Source organism: Varroa jacobsoni, unplaced genomic scaffold (genome assembly GCF_002532875.2).
Source record: "Varroa jacobsoni isolate VJ856 unplaced genomic scaffold, vjacob_1.0 scaffold_840, whole genome shotgun sequence".
Classification (NCBI taxonomy): Eukaryota; Metazoa; Arthropoda; class Arachnida; order Mesostigmata; family Varroidae; genus Varroa; species Varroa jacobsoni.
The window spans coordinates 106302-127342 of NW_019213742.1; the positions used below are offsets into that span (position 1 = coordinate 106302).

At 38.8% G+C, this 21041-nt stretch overlaps 2 protein-coding genes and 1 long non-coding RNA gene across 7 annotated transcripts; 2 read left to right on the plus strand and 1 right to left on the minus strand.

Moving 5' to 3' along the window:
- The first annotated feature begins 20 nt into the window (after window positions 1-20).
- On the plus strand, window positions 21-6105 carry LOC111264252 (zeta-crystallin). 4 transcript variants are annotated; one of them, XM_086970007.1, is made up of 10 exons: window positions 21-313; window positions 655-816; window positions 2442-2620; window positions 2945-3097; window positions 3238-3410; window positions 3581-3665; window positions 3847-3963; window positions 4640-4738; window positions 5112-5210; window positions 5811-6105. In XM_086970007.1, the coding sequence occupies exons 3-10, from the start codon at window positions 2483-2485 to the stop codon at window positions 5982-5984; spliced, it is 1038 nt and encodes a 345-aa protein (XP_086826133.1). In that variant the 5' UTR covers window positions 21-313; window positions 655-816; window positions 2442-2482; the 3' UTR covers window positions 5985-6105. The 4 variants fall into 4 exon arrangements, with proteins under 4 accessions (XP_086826133.1, XP_022695696.1, XP_022695697.1 ...); XM_022839961.2 differs by having other exon boundaries at window positions 671-816; XM_022839962.2 differs by having other exon boundaries at window positions 676-816.
- A 120-nt stretch (window positions 6106-6225) lies between these two features.
- LOC111264256 (uncharacterized) lies at window positions 6226-13727 on the plus strand. 2 transcript variants are annotated; one of them, XR_015312626.1, is made up of 3 exons: window positions 6226-6561; window positions 11709-11839; window positions 13533-13727. It is a non-coding gene; the product is annotated as an uncharacterized LOC111264256 (long non-coding RNA). The 2 variants fall into 2 exon arrangements; XR_002682775.2 differs by lacking the exon at window positions 6226-6561 and adding an exon at window positions 7068-7618.
- LOC111264253 (paxillin) lies at window positions 10169-12603 on the minus strand. The gene is made up of 2 exons (XM_022839967.2): window positions 12303-12603; window positions 10169-10811 (listed from the first exon to the last, which is right to left on the minus strand). The coding sequence occupies exons 1-2, from the start codon at window positions 12491-12493 to the stop codon at window positions 10637-10639; spliced, it is 366 nt and encodes a 121-aa protein (XP_022695702.1). The 5' UTR covers window positions 12494-12603; the 3' UTR covers window positions 10169-10636.
- Window positions 13728-21041: the final 7314 nt, after the last annotated feature.

Sequence of the window (21041 nt, forward strand, 5' to 3'; positions counted from 1 at the left end):
GACAAAATAAGGGGTTCTTATTGTTTTTTTAAAGAAAACGCTTTGTCACACCAAGCATACGCCTTTTTAGACATGTGACAAATATGCTAAGCTCGATTGAGATTAACAACATGCCATAAGCAACACTTAAGTTTCCAAGTGTCTATTCACGACGCCGTGAAAAGTATCACAAAAGAATTTAAAAAATATTTTACCATCTATTGTGCAACAAAATCTGATAAACGTTACAGTTCGTTTCGTTGTCTTAGTTCTTCAACGGCCTGTGAGCTGGCTGACCTAGCACTGAGGTCACATACTTTGCATCCTTAACACCGTAAGTTTAGACTCCAAGCTACTGTCTTGTTGGCTGTTATAAGGTAGATCTAAGAATAAAATGAAGAAAAGCCTAAATTGTATTTACCTGAAGGTGAGGGAGTAGAAAAATAATTGGTTGTCGAATCGGTGTTTTTACAATTGAACGTAAGTGACTCGAATTTAGTAAGAAAACAAAGTTATTCGTAGAAGCATTTTTGTGCAGAAGGCTAAAGGAGCTAAAAGGCTCATTGAGTAGACGCTTAGTGTAGGGGAAGTGGTTTAAATAGAAAACCTAACAGTAAATGGGTGTATGGGAAGTGCAATGCAGGTTTTAATTTAAAAAGGTATTGTAAACTTAAGGATCAGTTTTTGTTAGTGAAGAGCGTCACCGTTCCGCGGAAGTGCGAAAGTGGGGGATTGACTGGAGAAAAAAATGAAACAGGCATCGTATTAGTATTAGCAGCAGCCAGAGACGCCATTGCCTGCTTGAGAACTCTTCTATTACTGATTTTATTATTTAAGGTAAGCAAGTTCTGCTAATATTAATTTATGAATGTTACAATTTTCTTATAAAATATGATTAAACCGTCTGTCACTACGTATGACGAATACAATAACCATGCATTAATAGCAGCTTTGCGATTCTATAAAATGATTTATCACAAAAAACATTGATTAGACATTCGTTCTACCCACAGTTCCCCTTTGTCGTCGACGTCACTATAAGTCTAGTTGGTACATTTTCATTTAATCCGCCTATACCGCGGAATTGTCAGCACGCACCACGACGGGAATAGCCTGTATTTCCCATCTTTTTTCCATATGTCCTCTTTGCCACTTCAAGGATACGTCCGTTATTTAGGTAAATTTCTGTCCCATTGTCTTGCTTGCTTACGTGCGTTGCTCAAATCTCAAATTTGTGAATTAATGGAGTGGTTTTCAGCTCGCTCTGATCATTAAATTTAGCTTTAGTGATAGTCGGATCGTTTCCGTATGCTTAACGTTTTATATGATGTCATCGTTTGACCATTTTATATCGATATTCTGCATACTTATCTGGGTAGCAACTGGTGTTCAGCCATTTATCTTAGTTGAGGTTTTCACATCAGGATAGCTACTGCTCAGTCTTGGCGATGTTGCAATGGTAGCATGTTTGCCTACTCTACTTAGGTACTGTAGTTCGAAACCGGTTTCACGGTTAGACTTCCACTGATAGTTTAAAACCGGGTAATTGTTTTGTTCGAAGCAACTTCCGCACTAACCTGTCTTAAAATTTGAAATGTATCAGATTTGATAGACATTTCAATGATTTTGATATTCTTTTACTGTTTGGGGATTTGTTGGACTTTGTTGTTGTTGTTTCAGTCACAACCTTGCAATTATAGTGAAATTTCACTATGGCAGCATTAAACAGCTGTCCTTAAGGGACAGTGTTAATACGCATCGAAGAATGTTTTCAATAAATTGTGGGTCTTATTTTCAGCTGTCTTGTCCAAGCTAAATAGCTACATTACGATGTTTGGTACTGTTATCAGTAAATTTCGAAAAATTATAAAGCATTATTAAGATTCTTGATCTCTTGATCTGAAGAGGAACTGTAATAGACCGCGCGCAAATCACACATGATAAAATGAGTAAAACGTACATTATTAAAGATAGTGGTTTACGGCAAAAATGTTTTTCTGCCGCAAACCAGTACGTTTAAAACATCCCATGCTATTGGCTTCAAGTGCGGAGTTCTCATGTAACAGATTGAACTACATATTAAGTCAATAAGTTGATTAGATTTGCTAAAAGTACCGAATCACGAAAAACAGCTGTCAGTAATTTACATACGTTACAAACATACGTTATAATTGAATCATTAGTGGATGAATTGAATAATTTAAATAAACCTGAAGACCTAAGACTAGTTGTTTTGTCTGTGGTACTGGGTATTTTTTTTTAAATGTGGTGAAATTCGTTACGAGTCACAAGATGTTACTTTAGTTTAAAAAAGGCTACCAAGATTGCAAGTGGTTCATACAGAGTCCTAAATACTTTCAAAAAAAAAGCCTAAAGAGTCTTTCAGATTACGGGGTGTTACTTGTACGTAAACCACTGCAATACATTTCGAGAAAAGTGTATTAATGTAAATTTTCGTACAGTGCAAGGGTTCGTACAATCCGTATAATATTGTTGTGCCAAGATGTCTAAGGCACTCAAAGAAGATAAAAAAGATGACAAAGATGCGAAAAGTATGCTGGCAATTGTTGTGAAGATCTTAGGAGAGCCCGATGTCATGAAGCTCGTTACCGTACCTATTCCGGAAATCGAGCCAAATCAGGTAAGCAAAAGTTTTGCGCCACCTTTTAGGTTTGATGCAGAATCAAACCGGCTGTTGCAAGTAGCCCCTAATAGGTATTTCTTCAGTCAAGATACAAAGGTATAAGGTAGATGCGATAATTTAAATTTTTTTTGCTGTTTTGAATATTCTATGGCAAGGCGATTTTTTATTTAGGATTACTTGAATAGTTGTTAATGCTGAGGCCTGAAGCAGCGTGATGGGCAACAGCTACTCTATATCTTCTAATTGTAACGGAAAGAAGTTTCCTTGGCGTTGTAAAGTATGTTCGGTAGTATATTAATATTGATCATTTTTCTTGCTCAGGTTTTGGTCAGGGTGGAATACGCTGGTGTTAACCCAGTGGACACATACATACGTTCTGGGGCTTTTGGAAAAGTTCCTTCACTACCCTATACTCCTGGAAAGGATGGTGCTGGCAAAATCGTCAAAGTTGGCTCAGGTGTCACCGCTTTTAAGGTAATATGATGGGCTTTCATTTTCATGTCGAACACCGTCTCATCTCTCTGATTATATTTTCTGTTTGTACTAATACAGAATAAAATATAAAATTACGTAAAAAAGATGTGCTGAAATATGCGTATATTTACCTGTTATAGGTAAATGATCTGGTGTGGTTCTGTGCTGCACAAACCAATCCTCATGGTTCCTATGCGGAGTTTGCTGTTGTTGTTTGGACGGACTGTTGGCTTCTACCAAAAAATGTTGGACTGAAAGTTGGTGCAGCTCTAGGAGTCCCCTACCTCACTGCCTATAGGGCACTCATTGTGAAGTGCGTGCCATTTTTCGCTTCCACGTGTTTCCGTATAATCATACATTGGCCAAAGTGCTTACCTACGTACAGACGAAATTTTTATTCGTTGTTTAAGAAAAATCCTAGAACATTTTACTGGGTTTTTTAGGTAAAAACAGTCTTACATTACATGTTTTTCCCCCCTACAGAGGTAAATGTAAAGCCGGGCAGACTCTTTTCGTGCACGGCGCCAGTGGTGCTGTGGGTCAAGCATGTGTCCAGATTGGTAAAAGGGTGAGTTCATCTACCTCATTACAACAGCGCTCACTTATCCTTTTGGTTCAAGGTGATCGCTCATCTCAGGCAAATTTCATATGAGTCTTTGACTTTACAAACAATAGTAGCATCACTGTGTTAGGGATTGGCTTCTATTATATTATTATATTAACACAACAATTTCTAAACAATTCATCAGGAGGGCCTTAAAGTGGTGGCAACTGCCGGCAGTGAGTGTGGAGAGGAAACCCTTCGAAGTCTTAAGGCGGACGCGGTTTTCAGCCATCGTGAGAAAGGATACGTAGACTATGTTCGAGTATGAACCATACAACCGGACATAAAATAGAACAAGTCATATTTGTTCTATTCTTAATAATTATTTTTCATAGCGATGAAGTCATGTCTGTTTTAATTGCTAATATCACTCATAAACGCAAACGGTTCAATTCTGGTTCAGACACGTCATGTACAAGTTCAGTTTCATCACTTAGTGGTATAAGTGATGAAACAGCGAATGGCTTAACTTGCTCAATTCGATATGCGTACCATGATTTTCAATGGTTTGTTAAATATAATCATTATTATAATAATAATTACATTTAAAAAAAATTATATATTTTTTTATTAATGATCATATATATGATCATTAATAAAAAAAATATATAATTTTTTTTAAATGTAATTATACGTATAATACGTATAATTACATTATATGGTAACACATAAAATATAAGGCACTCATTCTTTAATTTATATATATACCATATAATGTAATTATACGTATTATACGTATATATTATATATCTTAAGTAATATAAGATCCTACGCATGATAGGTAGGCTACTTTATTATATATGCTACCTAGATTTAACAAACTCTTAGCAACAAGATATTTGGCGAAGTCTGTTCATTAACTTTAGGAGGGTGCCGTAAGAGACATCCTAAACATCCTAATATAGACTGAATCGGACTCTAATTTCCCGTAAAAACAGGATAAATTTCCGGATGGATTTGATCTCATCGTAGAGATGAGAGCGGACATCAATCTCGGACCTGACTGCATCTTGGCTACCAGACAGGGAAAGATATTGGTGAATAATTCGTTCTTACATCATTTCAGTAATTCCATTATCTTTGTTAGGTTACCTGTTCTACTGTTCGACTCAAGTACTTCACTGTTATTGAAAATTAGGCCTAAAAAGATCATTTCTAAGTGGTCTGCACTGGAGCCCGTATTTTTTTGTACTTTGCGAAAGGATAGATCGGAAAGATAGAAAGAATAGAAGTATTACTTTTCGATCGGCATACATGTTTGATCTTTCGGTTCAGCTGCAATGAGGTGTTGGCCTGGACATGTGGTCGGACTGGCAGCTCATTACATACATACATCATTTCGATATATAAAAGCTGAACGCGTTTGTCTAGGAAATAATGTGCCTCTGCGTTATTCGCTTGACAATTCAGGTGGTTGGGAATCGGGGACCAACGCATACGCTCAACGCACGCCACATTATGACGTCTGAACTTTATGTCATTGGTGTATCTCTTATGCAAGCGACAAGAGTAAGCAACCAGTGCTCATTTACTACACTAATTTATATCAATGTACATTAGTTAGGATTTCCGTAGTACATATAAACCTTGTGTAGTTGATAGCATTCTCCTAGTATAAGAAACAGATCTAAACTTCTCTTCAAGTTTAGATGTGCAATGGAGATTGACTTGCATTTTCCAAAGACTCACCGTAGTGATTTACCGTAGAATTTGGGCAGCTTTTAGGACTTAATATATATTATTATTATATTATATTATAATATAACAAAATATATTATTTTGCATTTGTTGGTTTTTGTAAAAGAAAAAAAGAAAGAAGGTTAAAAAAAAATTCGAAGCTCTCTGGCTTCCTTAGCTGTGTGCCCGTACTTGCAAAAAAAAAGCAGATTCTTTGGCGATTCATTGTAGAGGTGCCAAAAAATCTTACATAAGCGAAACATCGAAGTTCGGCAAAAAATTTCACGAGAACGCTTTTTGTCATCAGTACAGCGACACCGATTAACCCGTCTGTGGCGTCATATCCACTGTCCAATGTCAACTTTTGTTGTTTCAATGTCAATTGTTACAAATCTATACAAATGATTTTTTCGTACTGATTTGGGCCCACAGGGTGAATGGGATGCTGGAGCAGCCTATGTTTGCAAAGGAGTAGCCGATGGATGGCTGTTGCCTCGAATTTCAAAGGAATATCCTTTAGAAGAAGCTCCGCAGGCGCATACCGATATTACTGAGGCGAAGGAAGGTGCTAACGGGAAGCTGCTGTTGAAAATTTACGACGATTAATTCCTAAACGTTTAATTCTTGTTACTATGTTCCTTCACACGATTTTCGTAATATGGAAACAGCAGCGAATATAACGCTATTTTGACGTCAAGATAGTGTGGAATAAAGCATGTTTTAAATACTGCTGGATGCTTCATTGATAGGGAAACAAAACTGATCAGCACAGATTGTAGGCTGCAAAGTGGTCTACTCGAAGTAAACAACGAGTGCCAAACGGGTGTGTGAACGATCTCAGAGTATAGTATATTTTAGTTTGGCACTGTTCTGTTTTGCAGGTTATTCAATGCAGTCAGTTTGTGGGATTAATTACACAATGAATGAAGCCAGAGGTTGTCCGGTATATATTGTTAAATGATCTGTGGTTATAATCTTTAACGCTTTTATACATGGCTCACCACTCTGCCGATGATACTTTCAGTGGTCATGAAGCGTGATATTGGGTTAAAATAGTTTTCACTTTGATGGCCAGGGTTGACTCGTGTTCGTATCGTGTGTATACTCTGGTTTTGGACACGCAGCCTTCGCGTATGTGTACTCCAGTACTGGGAGTATCGCCAGTGCCCTTGAATCGATAGTCGTAAGTAGTAAGCTATATATTATCAGAGTAATAAGGCACGGTAGTTCTGAAGTACTAACACTTTTTTAGTGCGATCAAGAAAGCTTTGTGTATGTAGAGTGAAAATATTGAATGGTTTAGGTATAACGATTAGAAGTAGAGTAGCATGTTATCACTGTTGGATGCACTGTATAAGTACAAAATTAGCTTTGGCTATTAAATGTTCCCCCCGATCGTGACAGACAAACTAAACTCGTTCTCTAGGTCTCTTAAAAATCTCGATTTGTGTCCATCACACAGGGAGCGCAGAAAAATTGTGCTGATTTTGTGAGAACCAGTTTTATTGCTTCGCTGTATTTAACAACAGAGCCCTACAGTCAATAACTCATTAATGAGTTATAATAACTAACTCAATAACTAATTTTGCATTTCTAGTGATAATTAACCTATAAAATTTTAGGGAATATTAAGAGGTACTCCAATGCCCTAATAGAAAAGGTCCACGTCAGTGTCATGTCGCTTGCTAGAAAGTACGATACGATAACAAGATATACCTACGCACGCCGTGTTATTTTAGTGGAAGGTCCTAGGGCTAGCCAAGAGGGTAAAATGTTTTCCCGCGGCATAAAGTACCGAGTGTTTGTAGCCAGTTAGGGTCCGGATAGGGCGGATGTTTACGATTTAAATTGGTCGTTGTAAATAGAAAAGGTCGCTCGGCGGTAGCTTACTACCGTCCGAATATGCTTATGAGACGGTTGGTTGGCCTGCTCACGATAAGCGAGAGGTCTCTGGTGGCTGCAATTGGCTGATGACCGACAAACACCTACGATCTCGACCAGGTTCAGTAGCTAATCTAAAACCTTTTGCGGTCAGTGGTAGGCTAATGATGATTTGTTGTGGTCTAACTGCATAGGTCATTGATAGCCCGGAAAGATTCCCTTAATTCTCTGTAGGTTTAGTATGTGAACCCAAAAACAGCTATAAGCAAAAAAGCGTAACGGATATTAAACTTATGTTACAAAGTAGAACAACAAAAGATAGAAATAACAAACCGACCCTTCTCGTCACATATATCATGGTAAGTATGGGAGCCCAGTATTGAACTGCTTCTACTTCTTTTTTCACATCTTTTCACATTTTTTTTGTCGTCGGTACTCAAATGCTAATTTATTGACACAATGCTTGGTGGGCGACGAAGTTCAGAAAGACAATTAGCGTTTCTCTATTCCAGCATCGATTTTTGCTGAAATCGCTGAAAACAAATACGTAGAGATAAAGATTGCAAATGCTTCGAACGATGGCTAGTGATGTATAGGCCCTGCGATAATTTAGATCTCAGAAAACATTTGCGTTTCAAAATCACATAAATAATTGATAGTGACCTGTATATGTGTTCACTTAAAACACTTAAAAAAAAAACTTCAAACTAAAACACTTATACTACTATAACTCAATAATAATTACTGCACGTTGTATCTGTGTCGGTTCATTTTGTCATTAACATATCCATGGACGATCGTTTGTGGTATATTGGCCTAGTGATCTACGACTTACTAGCTCACTGCATTCTTTCGATGATCGAAAGCGCGTCCGCTAATGTGAAATAAAACTAACGACCATAAGACGCGATTTATCGTATATACATATAAGCTGAACGATTTAAATTTGTCGTTGTTATGAAAAAAAGCTGTTGGTCAATTAGCCTCTCAGAGCTATGGAGTGTGTGCCTGCTAAGTATGCGACTTGAAGCACCTATTGTTGGTCCTAATAGCGTGATAGTAACCATCCAAGTAACGAAGCCGATATTTTTCACTATCTTTTAGTGAAATTTCAAACGAAAAATTAGACGAAAATGGTCAATGATCTTGTCAAGCCTGCTTAGCTTGAAACGCGCTTTCGGACTGTATGTTTACTTAGTTTACCAGCTTGTTCGAACACAGCCCTATGTAAATGATTTGCGGTGAAAATTTCTGGTTTGGAACAGCGAGCTACAAAACCCTCATCTGTGCGCGAATCGATTCGAGTGATGTTTCGAACTGGTCCAATGATTCTGAAAGGGGCCGAGTAGAATAAATAGGGATGTCTGCTGTAGATGAGCGTTATCACTTATGCTCCATAGTAGATTATCATGAACCAAAAGACGCCTATCGACACGCGATGGCAACTTACCTATTAGCTAACTTAGTGGAGGTATTATCATGGATGTGTATGCAAATGAATACCTAACGGTTCAAGGATTTGGAAAGGGATATTTCAAAGTTATGACGGAGTGAAATTTCATTGATCATTTGAACATTGCGGTAAAGGAAAAATTCGATCATGCAGCAACTAGCATGATTATAGGAGCACAAAAACAAAAAGAATAGGGTTGAAATAAAGATAAAGCTAAAAATAAAGATAAAGATAAAAATACACTCTCTGACACTAATAAGTAAGCTAGAAAAAGCGACTAGCACGCTAATAAAAATGCTCCAAAAAATGCTACAGTAATCACAGCATTTGCAGAGAAAACGGGCAAATCGTTTAAAAATGACTGGAAAGAACCTGTGCTAGTATGGCCCAAGGCATCTATAGAACGTTTAGGGATGGACTGATTATTTGAAAAACCTAATAAATCTCAGTTCTGAGTACCCAGAGTAAAAAACACGTCCGCTACAGGAACAAACTGAAACAGCTAATACAATGCTCAACACGAAAATGCTTCAGGACGAGGCTACTGGTGTGTGGGAACGCTCAAAAAACAAAATATTTCATATGTTAGATTAGTAATAAAGACTATTATGTATTGACTGGCTACTATGGGCCTCTACAGCCTATAATGCTATGTGATCGTCATTATAAACTTCATTTTCTCCAATACAACTGTGACATGGGGTAAAAATATGCGCATAGACGCGACTGGGTATACTGAACCTTGTGCTTTCAGTTATAGGTATGATAGCAGCACACGCCAATTGGTAACGTAAAGTAAACAGAGACGCCCCATACAGACAGCCTGGCAATATCAATAGTAGACAGATGTATTCACGACGAAAACGACTGGATGGTATCGGTTCGCTCGCTCATTTTGTTTGTACATGCATTACAGTACCTATTGCATAGAATCGTTGTGCTCCTACATAGGCAAGGTTGATTTACTGAAATCATGTAATTTAGATAAGAAGCTTGCATTCTATAAACGAAAATATCTACTGTTCGTATGGCGTGTTTGTTACGTACAATTCATAGCATACATTTGTATGTACAGACTGCTTTTTCCTGCTTATTTGAAGCCAAGCTAAGCGTCTGAGTCCATTAGCACAACGGATAAACGCTTGTTGCAAGTTAAGTGAAAGGTGGACTATGGCCTAATTCTCAATACTCTAGCGTGTATCTCCATCACCGTTACCACCCGCGTAACGCTCAATAAAACGCTATAGAAAATAAAATGTCTGTCATTAAATCACTAAGAGGTTGTTGAGCTAAGATAGCTTATACTTTGTGCTAATATTGTACCCTAATAAGCGGATGAGACGAACATATGTGATAAGCGTCGTCGGTAGCTGTTTGTACATTATTTTTAAGATTAATTTGATTTGAAATATGTTGTATGAGTTACAGATACAACAAAAAGAAGACAAACTCAACATAATTATAGTTAATATTTTATCTTTATTTTTTTTAACAATAACAATCCGTGTTGTTGTTGCATTGTTCGCTAAACAATGGTAGGTGAATGAAAGCGGCGCACTTAGACACTGATTTTTCACACGTATACGATTTTGTTATTTTTAAAAAGTAGATATAAGCAGACATCCAGACATACCGCGTGATCTGTCCACGTAGAGCTTAAGTGAGCGTAAAATTTGTTCCGCGTTTACTCATGAGCGTACCAAAATATCGATGTCTAAAACAAGATTCCCTGCTTGACCCACAGGTGTTAACGCTTTTTGATCGTGTGGAAATTTCGTTGGGTACATAAAGCAAAACGATTACTGTTTTTTTTTTCTGTTTTTTTTTTACGATATCATACAGTGCGCATCGAAACTGTTGATTAAAAGAATCGATAATCGATGAAAAATATTTAGCTCATGTTTTATTAGAGCTGTTAGCTTGTTTAAGCCACTTCGCACTCACACTCATTGTGGTATGGTTTACTCTGTGCGATTTTAAGTTTACTGCATACGTCGATGGGCTTCGAGCATTTGGCGCATTGAAAATGTTCAGGATGCCACGTTTTATCCATCGCAGTGACGCATTTTTCCTTGATAGCTTCGTTGCATTTAGCACATCTGAAAACCCAGTTACAACTGCACTGTGATTAAGTTGGAAAACCCATTGTTTGCCCATTACATTGCCCACTCGTTGCTGCAGTGATTATCGTCAATGCTAACTAACATCAAGTTTGCCTTGAGATATGGTCCCGAACGAAAATATATAGTAAAAACTCAAATTTATAAACTATCGAAGTTTGAATGGTTCGAAATAGAAATTTTTTTTGCCATTTATAATTTATGAGTTTCGAGACCAAGACGTGCCTAAAAGTAAAATGTTTAAGTTCAGAGTGACAAAGAGTCAACTGAGGAACTTTCCAAAGTTGAACAAGTATAAAAACTACGAAATATTTACGTTACATTTTTTCGTTTTGCACAAAAAAGAAAATTTGTTCAATCAGCAGAAGTTTATTTATAGTTTCACTCTAATGTAACGTTAACAGTAACGCATCCCGTAAACGAGAAGAACGAGTCTACAACATTTGGATAGGATTCAACACAATAGATTATTATTACTAGAGCACATTAAACCCATATGCATCAAGACGGTGCTCGCTATGGAACCTCACCAGGTCGCCTGGGGAACACCATTCAAATCTAAGCGCCTTGATACACGATCTGGCCCGGCTGGTAGAAAAGTACACGAATATGAGGCCATGGCTTGATTACATTTGGCAGTACCTAATTTTTGACGTAGAGCTTGCCTGTTTCAGCAATAGGTAGGATCATTAGACGCAGGCATTCGGAGTACTTGTCTCGCTGTAGTTCCTTAATGTGCAACATATATAATATAATTAATTATATAATTGCAAGCCGACATAAGCCCGTTAAAGACGCTTATGGGGTTGCCGTCAAAGCAATCCGCTCAGTCGTGGTCTTCGTTGCTAAAAATACGTTGTTGCCCCCTGCTTTTAGGTAGGTGCTTTAGGAGGATGGCTCATCGTCTTCCCAAGGAAGAGACAATAGCCGCATCCGAACAAGAGACGCTGGAGGCCAAGATTCATGTTCGGCTGCGTTTGATGATTATGATATGGTGGAAATGTGGTGTAAGTAGTGAACGCTTATGTGTTTAGAGAGTGTCGTGTTCAATGGCTAACGTACGTTTTGTATGTGCCAAGTGTATAGTACGGATGCAGGCAAGTGGAAGTTACACAGAAACGAGAGTAAATGGATATCAGCATTACAACTCTCATATACTTTTCTTCGCCAGCTTCGACGTTTGGCAGCGGCAGCAAAAACACCATTAGATTTTTCGGAATTCATTTTTGAAATATGTGAAGCTTTTCTACTGGATATTGATCCCGCGAGACATTGCGAACAACAGAAATTTTTACGATGGTGGTAGGACTGTCTTTGGTCTGACGAAGATCAGGCATATTTTTCGGCAGCGTTGGTAAAAGGAACTCCAATAGTGTTCTAAACACAAGTGCTGTCTTCAAATCAACGCTCAACCATCGAGCTAATGTTAATCACGTTAATTTACAATGGAATTTTGCAGATGTAACTTACTTGGGCGAGAAGGTGTTGTGGTAGCATTCCTTACAGTACGGCTGGTTTTGTTGCTCCATAAATTCGTCTTTCCCAAGCAAACTCTGTGCGCACTTTTTGCACACGAAGCAGGGCGGGTGCCAGTTCCTCTTCAAAGCCGTCACCGTTTGGCCTGAAACTTTCTTTTTACAACCAGGGCACGTGTCATTCATTTTGCCAAGTTTATATTGTTGTTTCGTTCAGTCGATAGATATTTGCCGTGGTCGTTCCACCCTCGAATAGAGTAGTTCGCAGGCTGACCACCACGGGGTTCCGACTGCGGTTTAAAGGTTCCTCTGAGGAGAGGGTGTCGGTGGCTAGAGGGCATGGCAGATGACACATTAAATAGGCCGTCAGCCGCCTTCGGAAACAGTTCGTTGTCTCTAAAGGCGGATCAACCGATGAAAGAACCTACGTATATGTACATGTTCTGATCAATGTTGTCACTGTCGTTTCGACAAAGGCGATATAACGGTCGGCTGTATCTGCCGCCGTTCCTTAGCCCCTTCGGCCACATTACTGGCCTATAGGCAGACTCTAAATATAACAAAGCTAGTTGTTAGCCTTTGTACGAAAGATTGGCACACGTCATGCGAGGATGCAAACGTCATCACAAGCAAACGGAACACAGCGTCGATTGAGTTTACTTTATTAAAATGAAGCGGCTTGAAAGTTACGATCGTTATGGCAGTTAGATCTTCAAAGTCAAAAGAATACAGATATAATGACGAGAACGAATCAAAGAGACGCCTATAAAGCATAGCACAATATGGTGATCTATGTCATAACTGAGTGGCTAGTCTCAATGAAAGATACAACAACTTAATCTATTCTATCTAGTTTTAATAATAAGGCGACACGCAAATAGAGGTGCGTACGCAAACAGGTGGATGAGTGCTGCGCTTCAAATATGTCTCGAAATTTCAAGTCCACAAGTGCAAGTCTATTTGCTCAATTTGGCGCTTTTAATAGGACATCATGCTTGACGCATGATGATGACAATGCCTCGCTGATTATCGACCTCCGTTGCATTTATTGCATAAGATATATCTAACGACTCCACGACGTCAAGACTGATCTCTTAGAGGGTGTGTGTGGTTGACAGTTTCCCTAACCACGTCATAGTATTCGTAACCCATGTCGCCAGGTGGTGTAACACATTCACTTTGTTACTATAATTCTGATCTTTATGCTAATACTCTGTACTTATAGACATCGGGTATACTCGTGGGGCGCCATGATGTGACGGCATTCGGATATCGCAACCTACCGCCGTAAATTCTCATCAACCCAAAACACCACCTCCCAGACGAGCAAAGGGGAGAACGAGGGAAGGAATAGCCATCCTGTTTCTATCCCTTTGTGATGCTAAAGAGAAATAATAAAATTCCATAATGGAGCCACTTTTTTGTTTGTGCATTTTATAATAACATTATGAAAAGTTGCAAGTATGTATACTTTCTCCCTCTTCTTTCAACCTCGAGCTTTACATCATAGGCTATAGTGTAGCGCTTCTGTATGTAGCGAATCATTTTCCTAACGAATCGTCGAGTCCATCGAGTTAAAAACTGGCAACAGACAGCGTACAAAGGTTGAAAAGGTCGCTTTTCATAAAACAGTCGAACACAACTCAGGACAATTTTAAAAGCCCCACGCAAAATTAAGGTCTTCCTCGCTATCTATACTGTGTCTAATTTCAATAAATCTCACCTACTGATATACCTCGAACACTACGAGATTGTAATTAGGCGAACTCCTCCTGAAGCCTTTGGCGAATTTCGGACGTAAACGTTTTTGAAATAACAGATGTTAGTCCAAGAAAACTTGATCTGAAATCTTGAATTTGCGTCGTTTGATACGTTTTCAAGGCGCTGGAGGCTCCCTGAATACTACTATTTGACCTTCCGGGGTGCGCGATTGGCTTCATAGTCACGCAACTTCCATCGGTGTCCTTTCGACTCTGTTTCATTATCAGTTTACTGTCGGGACATTTTCCCGTAAGAAAAAATTCTTCATAAAAATGATCCTGCGTTAGGACCTAGGCTGCCTCTCACATAATCGAGTTTGGTGAGTAAATACGTCCTGCCATAACGAGAACACATTGTCACTTACATTACCGAAAAAATTGCTTATTAAATATTTTCTATACTGTAACCATTTGTTAAGAAACATTCTAATAACAGAGCAGCTCTGGGCAGCGCTTTGATGCGTTAAAACTGAGAGACTAGTTCAATAAACTGCTCAAATAGCTATTTTCTGCGAATGGCGACAACTCTAATAGACACTACTATTTCTGACTGTCGCGTTCCAGGCTTAGAAAGTACTACATACTTCTGAACAGCAGGTGAGAAGCTAATACTATTAAATAGGACATAGCACGATTCCGGCAATACGCTTTTAGGTTCTACTAGTGTTTGTTCCAGGCAAATATTTGCGACTTTGATATGACATAATTCATCTACTGCTTGATACTAAAATTTAACTTGATTTTTACAAATACGTCCAGAACTGCCCTACGATCCTTATTGTTATTATGTAAAAACAAGATACTGTTAGCGGAAACATCCGCTGAGCAAAGCATTCTTTCGAGCTGGCGCAAGCAAAAGCGGCCTGTGGGAAGTCGAACACTTGCCAGAACAGTCAAATTCAATAGGGCGCAACAGAAAATCTAAGTCAGCGAATCAAGGTGAACACGGCTTTACCCTATAGAAAAAAAAAAGTTGGCACGATTAGTTCCTTGATCGACATTAACGACTAGAAAAGATAAAGCATTATCGTGCACTTCAGGGCTCGAAATGATCATTTGGGTAAAACGCAGCCAAAAATTATCTTCTGGAGATGCTGATTGAGGCAAAAGTTGAATTGACCGTCTGAGTCGGCCGTGCAGTTTCGGATCGAAAACAGCGAAGCACTAAGGCTCAGTATTTGATGCATTAAGTTAACTAGAAGTAGTCGTGTTTTTTCAGTTAACATAAAACACAGCTTATTATTTCAATTTTAATAATCAATTATTCATTTTTTTAATTAATGTATTAGTTATTCGCCATCATTATTTACGATATTTTTCCATTTCTGAACCAATTGATACGTTGCGTCTCAAAAGAAAGCTTAGCTAGTGTCACAACTCAAATGTATACCCATATGCTATACCCAAGTAGCATCAGTAAATGACTTTTTGTGCTCGCATCCGTAGCTGTTGAAGATAGGGCGTTCCTAATATAGCAGTGGTCAACATCAATTTCTAATTATAAATCTAGCTAAATATGTTGAATTTAAGTTATGTTAAATATAAATATGGGACATGGATACATGTGCCAGGGTAGTAGTATATAGTAAATGGCTTAAATAGAAACCGATTCTTTAATCATGATGTCATTACCAAGATTTTATTTTTTGCACAAATATATCAGTGCTTGAAAAATGTTTTATTGCCGTGCATGGGAAACCGTAATAATTTGTATACTTCATCGAAAGTGAATGCAGTCATCAATATATAGTAGATCTTTAGTCTGCATACTTTTTGCGTTTTTAAAGCCTCTGCTGTTTTCCGTAATGTGCATTAGCTAGCACATTTTGGTTGAATATCAGTATCGTGCATCGGGTTTTACCGATTGTGTCTAGACTCTGACCTGAGCCTTCTATTAGTACATGGAGATGCGTCTCCCACTTAGCCCCACCGTATAGTGAGTCAGCCACGTGGAAAGGCCTGTTATAATATAATTGCTCACTTCAAATGAATGGCAGGCAAAACTAATATATGCATACAGACATCCGGCACTTGAGCCTTGTGCTTGCCCGTGGCTCAACATTTTATAATAATAACATAATATAACGACACGGTCCAAAACTGCTAAAATTTAGGCTAACTCGTGGATTCAGACGTGTAAGACATACAATTCAGTAGATTCTATATAGAACACCAAGAGATTATAGGCGACATCGAAATCAACGACGGCGAACAAATAGAGTAAACGATGTAAACAACGACTATCCACTTGCTAGAATCGCACGATGCCCCTTTTCGTACGTGGGGAGCAATCAGTCCATTTTCTTTTGCGATATATTGCGACTCCTCAAACACAGGTGCCAGGTAATATGCCCACCCACGAGTATTTGTCAACTCCTTAATTCGTTTTTCTGTGTGGAAAGAATCGCTGCTGATGTTTTTCTAGATGAGAGCAGGCGCTTTCAATCTTATGGCCCATCGAGTTGGACATGATCAAGTGGCAAATGTATCTTCCGTCCTTAAATCATGCTGCGATGCGACTAGCATGTTAACATTAAGCGATATCGATCAGTATAATTTACCTACCCACCGCGATAGCCGTCTTTCACATTAGCGCTCGTGTAGAAAACAGTTTGTTCACAGCAATAACACTGACTTGCAGCACTTTCAGCACTAATTTTGTTTAGACTTTTGCACCATATGTCATTTGTCGTAGACATTGTCATATTGAATCCACCCGTTTTTAAGGCAACACAGCGATCTAATCTAATGAGCTAGCTATAGGATTTTTTGTATAATACATAATTTCTGAAAAAAGTTTTTTTGGGGCTACAAAAACCTGCCTAATTTTGGCCTAGAGCCTCAGTTTTCATATTTTTTTGTAACGTTGAGGACATAAACCATCGACACCACCGGAAACAGAAGATAGACTTACATCGTCTATCTTCTGTTTCCGGTACTTCCTACTGCCGAAGTACAACAGCATTCCCAGAAGAATCTATAAGCGTCTGAATATTAAGTACAGGCGTTAATGCAAGCATGATGTAGCAAAATACATTAGGTTTTCAGACATGCTAAGAAAAAATTCGTACTACTGAGAGAAGTTGGGTGTGACGAGACTGAACGGTCAGTTAGTATCGGACGGTACGCAAGAAGACGAGATTTTTTAAGGACTCCTGTGTTCGCTTTACGTCTCTGCCGATTGTGGAAATCCAGTTCATTGCTACCTAATTATTCTCTGACGCAATACCAAATGCTTTCCAAGAGCCTTTCCCGTAAATTGTAAATTTGCTCCAGACAGTATGTCAGCGATAGTGTGCCACAAGCTGGATACAGCTCTGGCCGAGCCTCTTCGTAATATGTTGTGCAGATGCGATAAAAAAAAGACTTCGTTGCAGTTGATTTTCTTTACAGATTGATGACGTATAGCGTAAACACAATGCTAATCCTTAAGCCGACATTTACAAACCTGAAGCTGGGAAGTCGAAACATTTCCCTTAAAAAAGCTAATATTATCTTTCCAGATATATTGTTCAGAGTATTTTATAGAGAATAACCAAAATGGTTTGTCAAAATGCGAACCCACATGTTGTCAAACAGAATTGAGGCAGACTGATGTAAGTACAATGCTAAGCTAATCCTTAGTACTTGGTATACTTACTCCTTAGTAGTTTCATGATTTGCATGCTCTTGCTAGCATTTGATGCGCGTATCACTTCAGCAATAAGAATATGACTTTGTCTTCCTTTCTGTTGCCACTCTTTATAAAACCTTGGGCGCTTTTTCCAAAACAGATTTATATCTTCTAAGCGTTTATACTGCTCAAAGGCATTGCGGACTCCTGCGAAATCCACCTGACAGTGTCTAGAATCGATTCGTCCTCTGTGGAGCTCCTATAAAGACTGCTGTATTAGGCCGTGTGATCAATTTGATGAGGCCGTAAAGATAACTGTGTATCATAAGCTAATTAAACTAGATACGGTAGATCACTGCACAGTCGTTAACGATAAGAATCTACCCAGTGTAACAAGCATATGTTCAATTGAAATGACTCGTAATGGTGTATCAATCATGTATTTGTTTGGGGAATGGCGCCATTATTGAGGTGGCTAGTATTAGAACACAGTTTATTGTCAACAACACGTTTCATGCTGTTTTTTACGGTGTAGTCTATGGTACTATAAAGCTGCGTTTGTATTGTAATTAGTTTGAACGCCTCGACATCCGATAACACAACTGTATGTATGTATAATTTGATTCCCGGAAAATGTTCGTCCTCGAAGCCTTTTGTGAAAATCCGCTTTGAAAAAGACAGAGACGCGTATAGAACTCTCGGTGAAATCAGAGGCTAAATTAGTAGACAAGGGTGGACCGTTCACGTTGAGATGTAAGATGCCGAATGTCGACTCGCACGCCGCCGAACAGATCAGATAGAAAGGATATATTTTCCCATTTCTATTATTATCTCATGGTGCACTTGAGCTACAACTCTGATGACAGAATATATGTCAGTCCTGTTGCCACAAAGGTGATGGTGTCGATCCCTAAATACAGTATCAACGAGGTATTCCTCATGACAATTATTTATTTCAACTATTATATGACGGACAAAAGTTACTGCAGATTTCGGAGCTATTCTACGCCATCCAAAAGTACATCTATGATGATTTTTCAGTTAGGTTGTTAGCAAAGAAATTTCAACTAGAAATGGCTACCGTGTCTTTGACCGTTTTCGAAAATCTCATGTACAAATCATTTGTCACAAATGTCAGACTGATATTCCCTATGGCCTCCAAAACGTCGAGATCCACTCAGTATTGTTTGCTTACCAATCTTAGAGAAGAGCAACGTTAGCAGGTTATTTTTTAATCTTTTCTAACGAGAAAGTTTCTCTCGACTTATAGAGACAATATCAGGAGTAGAAATGGTTGCTGACCTGTTCATGGTGTACGAGGTGCGCCTGGAAGCTAAAAGCAAATGCCAACATTCAATCTTTGTGCGTCGTTTCTGGTAAAAGGGATGAAAGATAGTTCTTCAAGAAACACAAACGCACTGCCAGCGAAGTTCATTAGCATGTTCTACAAAGTGTTGTGCGGCTGGATACCTGAAGGGTTTAGGGCAACTCATGCGTCCTTCAGCTAGTTCCAACAGTCAGTTAGTACAGGACCAGTTGCCTAATTGGACAAGTATGCTCCGGGACACATGGCTGCCGTGTAGAGGTCCACAAAATCGGGGTATGACAACGCTGACTTCTTTACTTATGCTATGAAGAAGGCGCTCACGGAACTGCAGGGAGAATATATGAAGTGAACCTGTGAAGAAAGCCCTCAATTGAAATTATAAAGACGTAAAGACGTTGCTTCATACTACAAGAATACAAATCGCCGTTCATCAACAATGTAATTTGGTTAACGGCTTTATTGGGTCATTTATCCTCTACAGGCACTACCTATGCAAGAATTTTTAAACAATTGAAGTGTACGACAATTCTCCCATGACCTTCGATGCCCGACAAAAAGGATTCTAAAACTTTTTTCGATATGGAAACGAACGGCTAAAACCCACAGTGTAATTGTCCTTTCAATAATAAACAATTCATTGACGGCTGACTATTTGAAAGGAGCGACTAGACTTTAAAATCACTTCAAATTACAAAGCGTAGATACCAGGTTCCTACGGGTCTCAATGACATCGATTTTACCTCTGAACCAGTGCTCAACAGATTTGACAGTTTTGATCGTAAATTAAGCATTACCCCTGACAGCCTACCTAAAGTTTTGAGTTATTTGAGGAAAGATTGGTAAAATTAATTTCTTGAGAAGGTATGGTAACTTGAGTCTAGAAAAGGAACAGCACTTCATTGCTGAGAATTGTCGCCGTATTGCTCGAAGGTCTGCATTTCGCATTATCATGGAAGAAACCACCGTATATCACGTATCTGGTTAGCTATGATCGCCTTGGTTTCCGGATCAAAAGGGTTTATCAAAGGAAAGTCAACCTGCGTTCAACTACTGGGGACTGTCCACAAGAGGGCAATCCTTAAAAAACATCACAATGCACTCCGTAGCATTTATCTGGATTTTTTTTCCGTGCATTGGACTTATCAATGCTACCAAAGACATTTTCCCGCGGTGTGAGTTTCAAAATGACGGACTGATGTCGCGTCTATCTCACAGATCGTTCGCTTAAACTGAATGTCAGTTACTACCTGTCAGCCTCTTGTTCGGAGTCCGGAGCAGGACTTTTTGCTAGGTACCCATCTAAACAATAGACATTATTAAGACCGTAAACTTCTACCAAATGTAGAGTATACGCCAGCGACTTGAAGGGCGAATAAAATGGACCGCCTTCGTATTTGGCATCTAGAAGGCGACTGACTTGGGGACAGCAAAAACAATAAAATGATATTACGTATACCAAAATGCACTGTTATTCCTGATGACTGCGTCTATCTTCGAAATGATAATGGAAAGCTTCGTTGTCCTTTTGATGCTGATTCTTAGTTCAGTGTTTACGTTTTTCAAAAGCAGCGTCACGACTACGCTGCGAACTTTTTTCTTACAGAGCGCAGTGTTTTAGTTGATCCTTTACAAAAAAACTAATTGCTTCTACATGGCTGCATTGCGTATGGCCTTCGTTTTAACACATACTTATGTTTAGGATCATTTTCTAAAACGAGCAGAATGGAAATTTCGTGTTTTCCATGAGAGTCGATTTAGCAGTAAAGTAATGCATCATTGGAAAAACAAAATAACCTGCGGATGCTCCGCACCACCGGACCAATGTACATAATGATTTGCCCATCAATGGTAATCACTCGTAGCATTTGTAACAGCTTGTCTTGAAGGCGGGCGGCAAGATTAGGGTAGAACAGTAAGCTATACGCCGTTGTTCTATAATCCCCTTATAAATTCCTTTAATAATGTTGACTTTGTATTGTATATTGACAGGGGTTTTTTGAGTAACACCTTTCCTATTTGACTACCATAATGGAT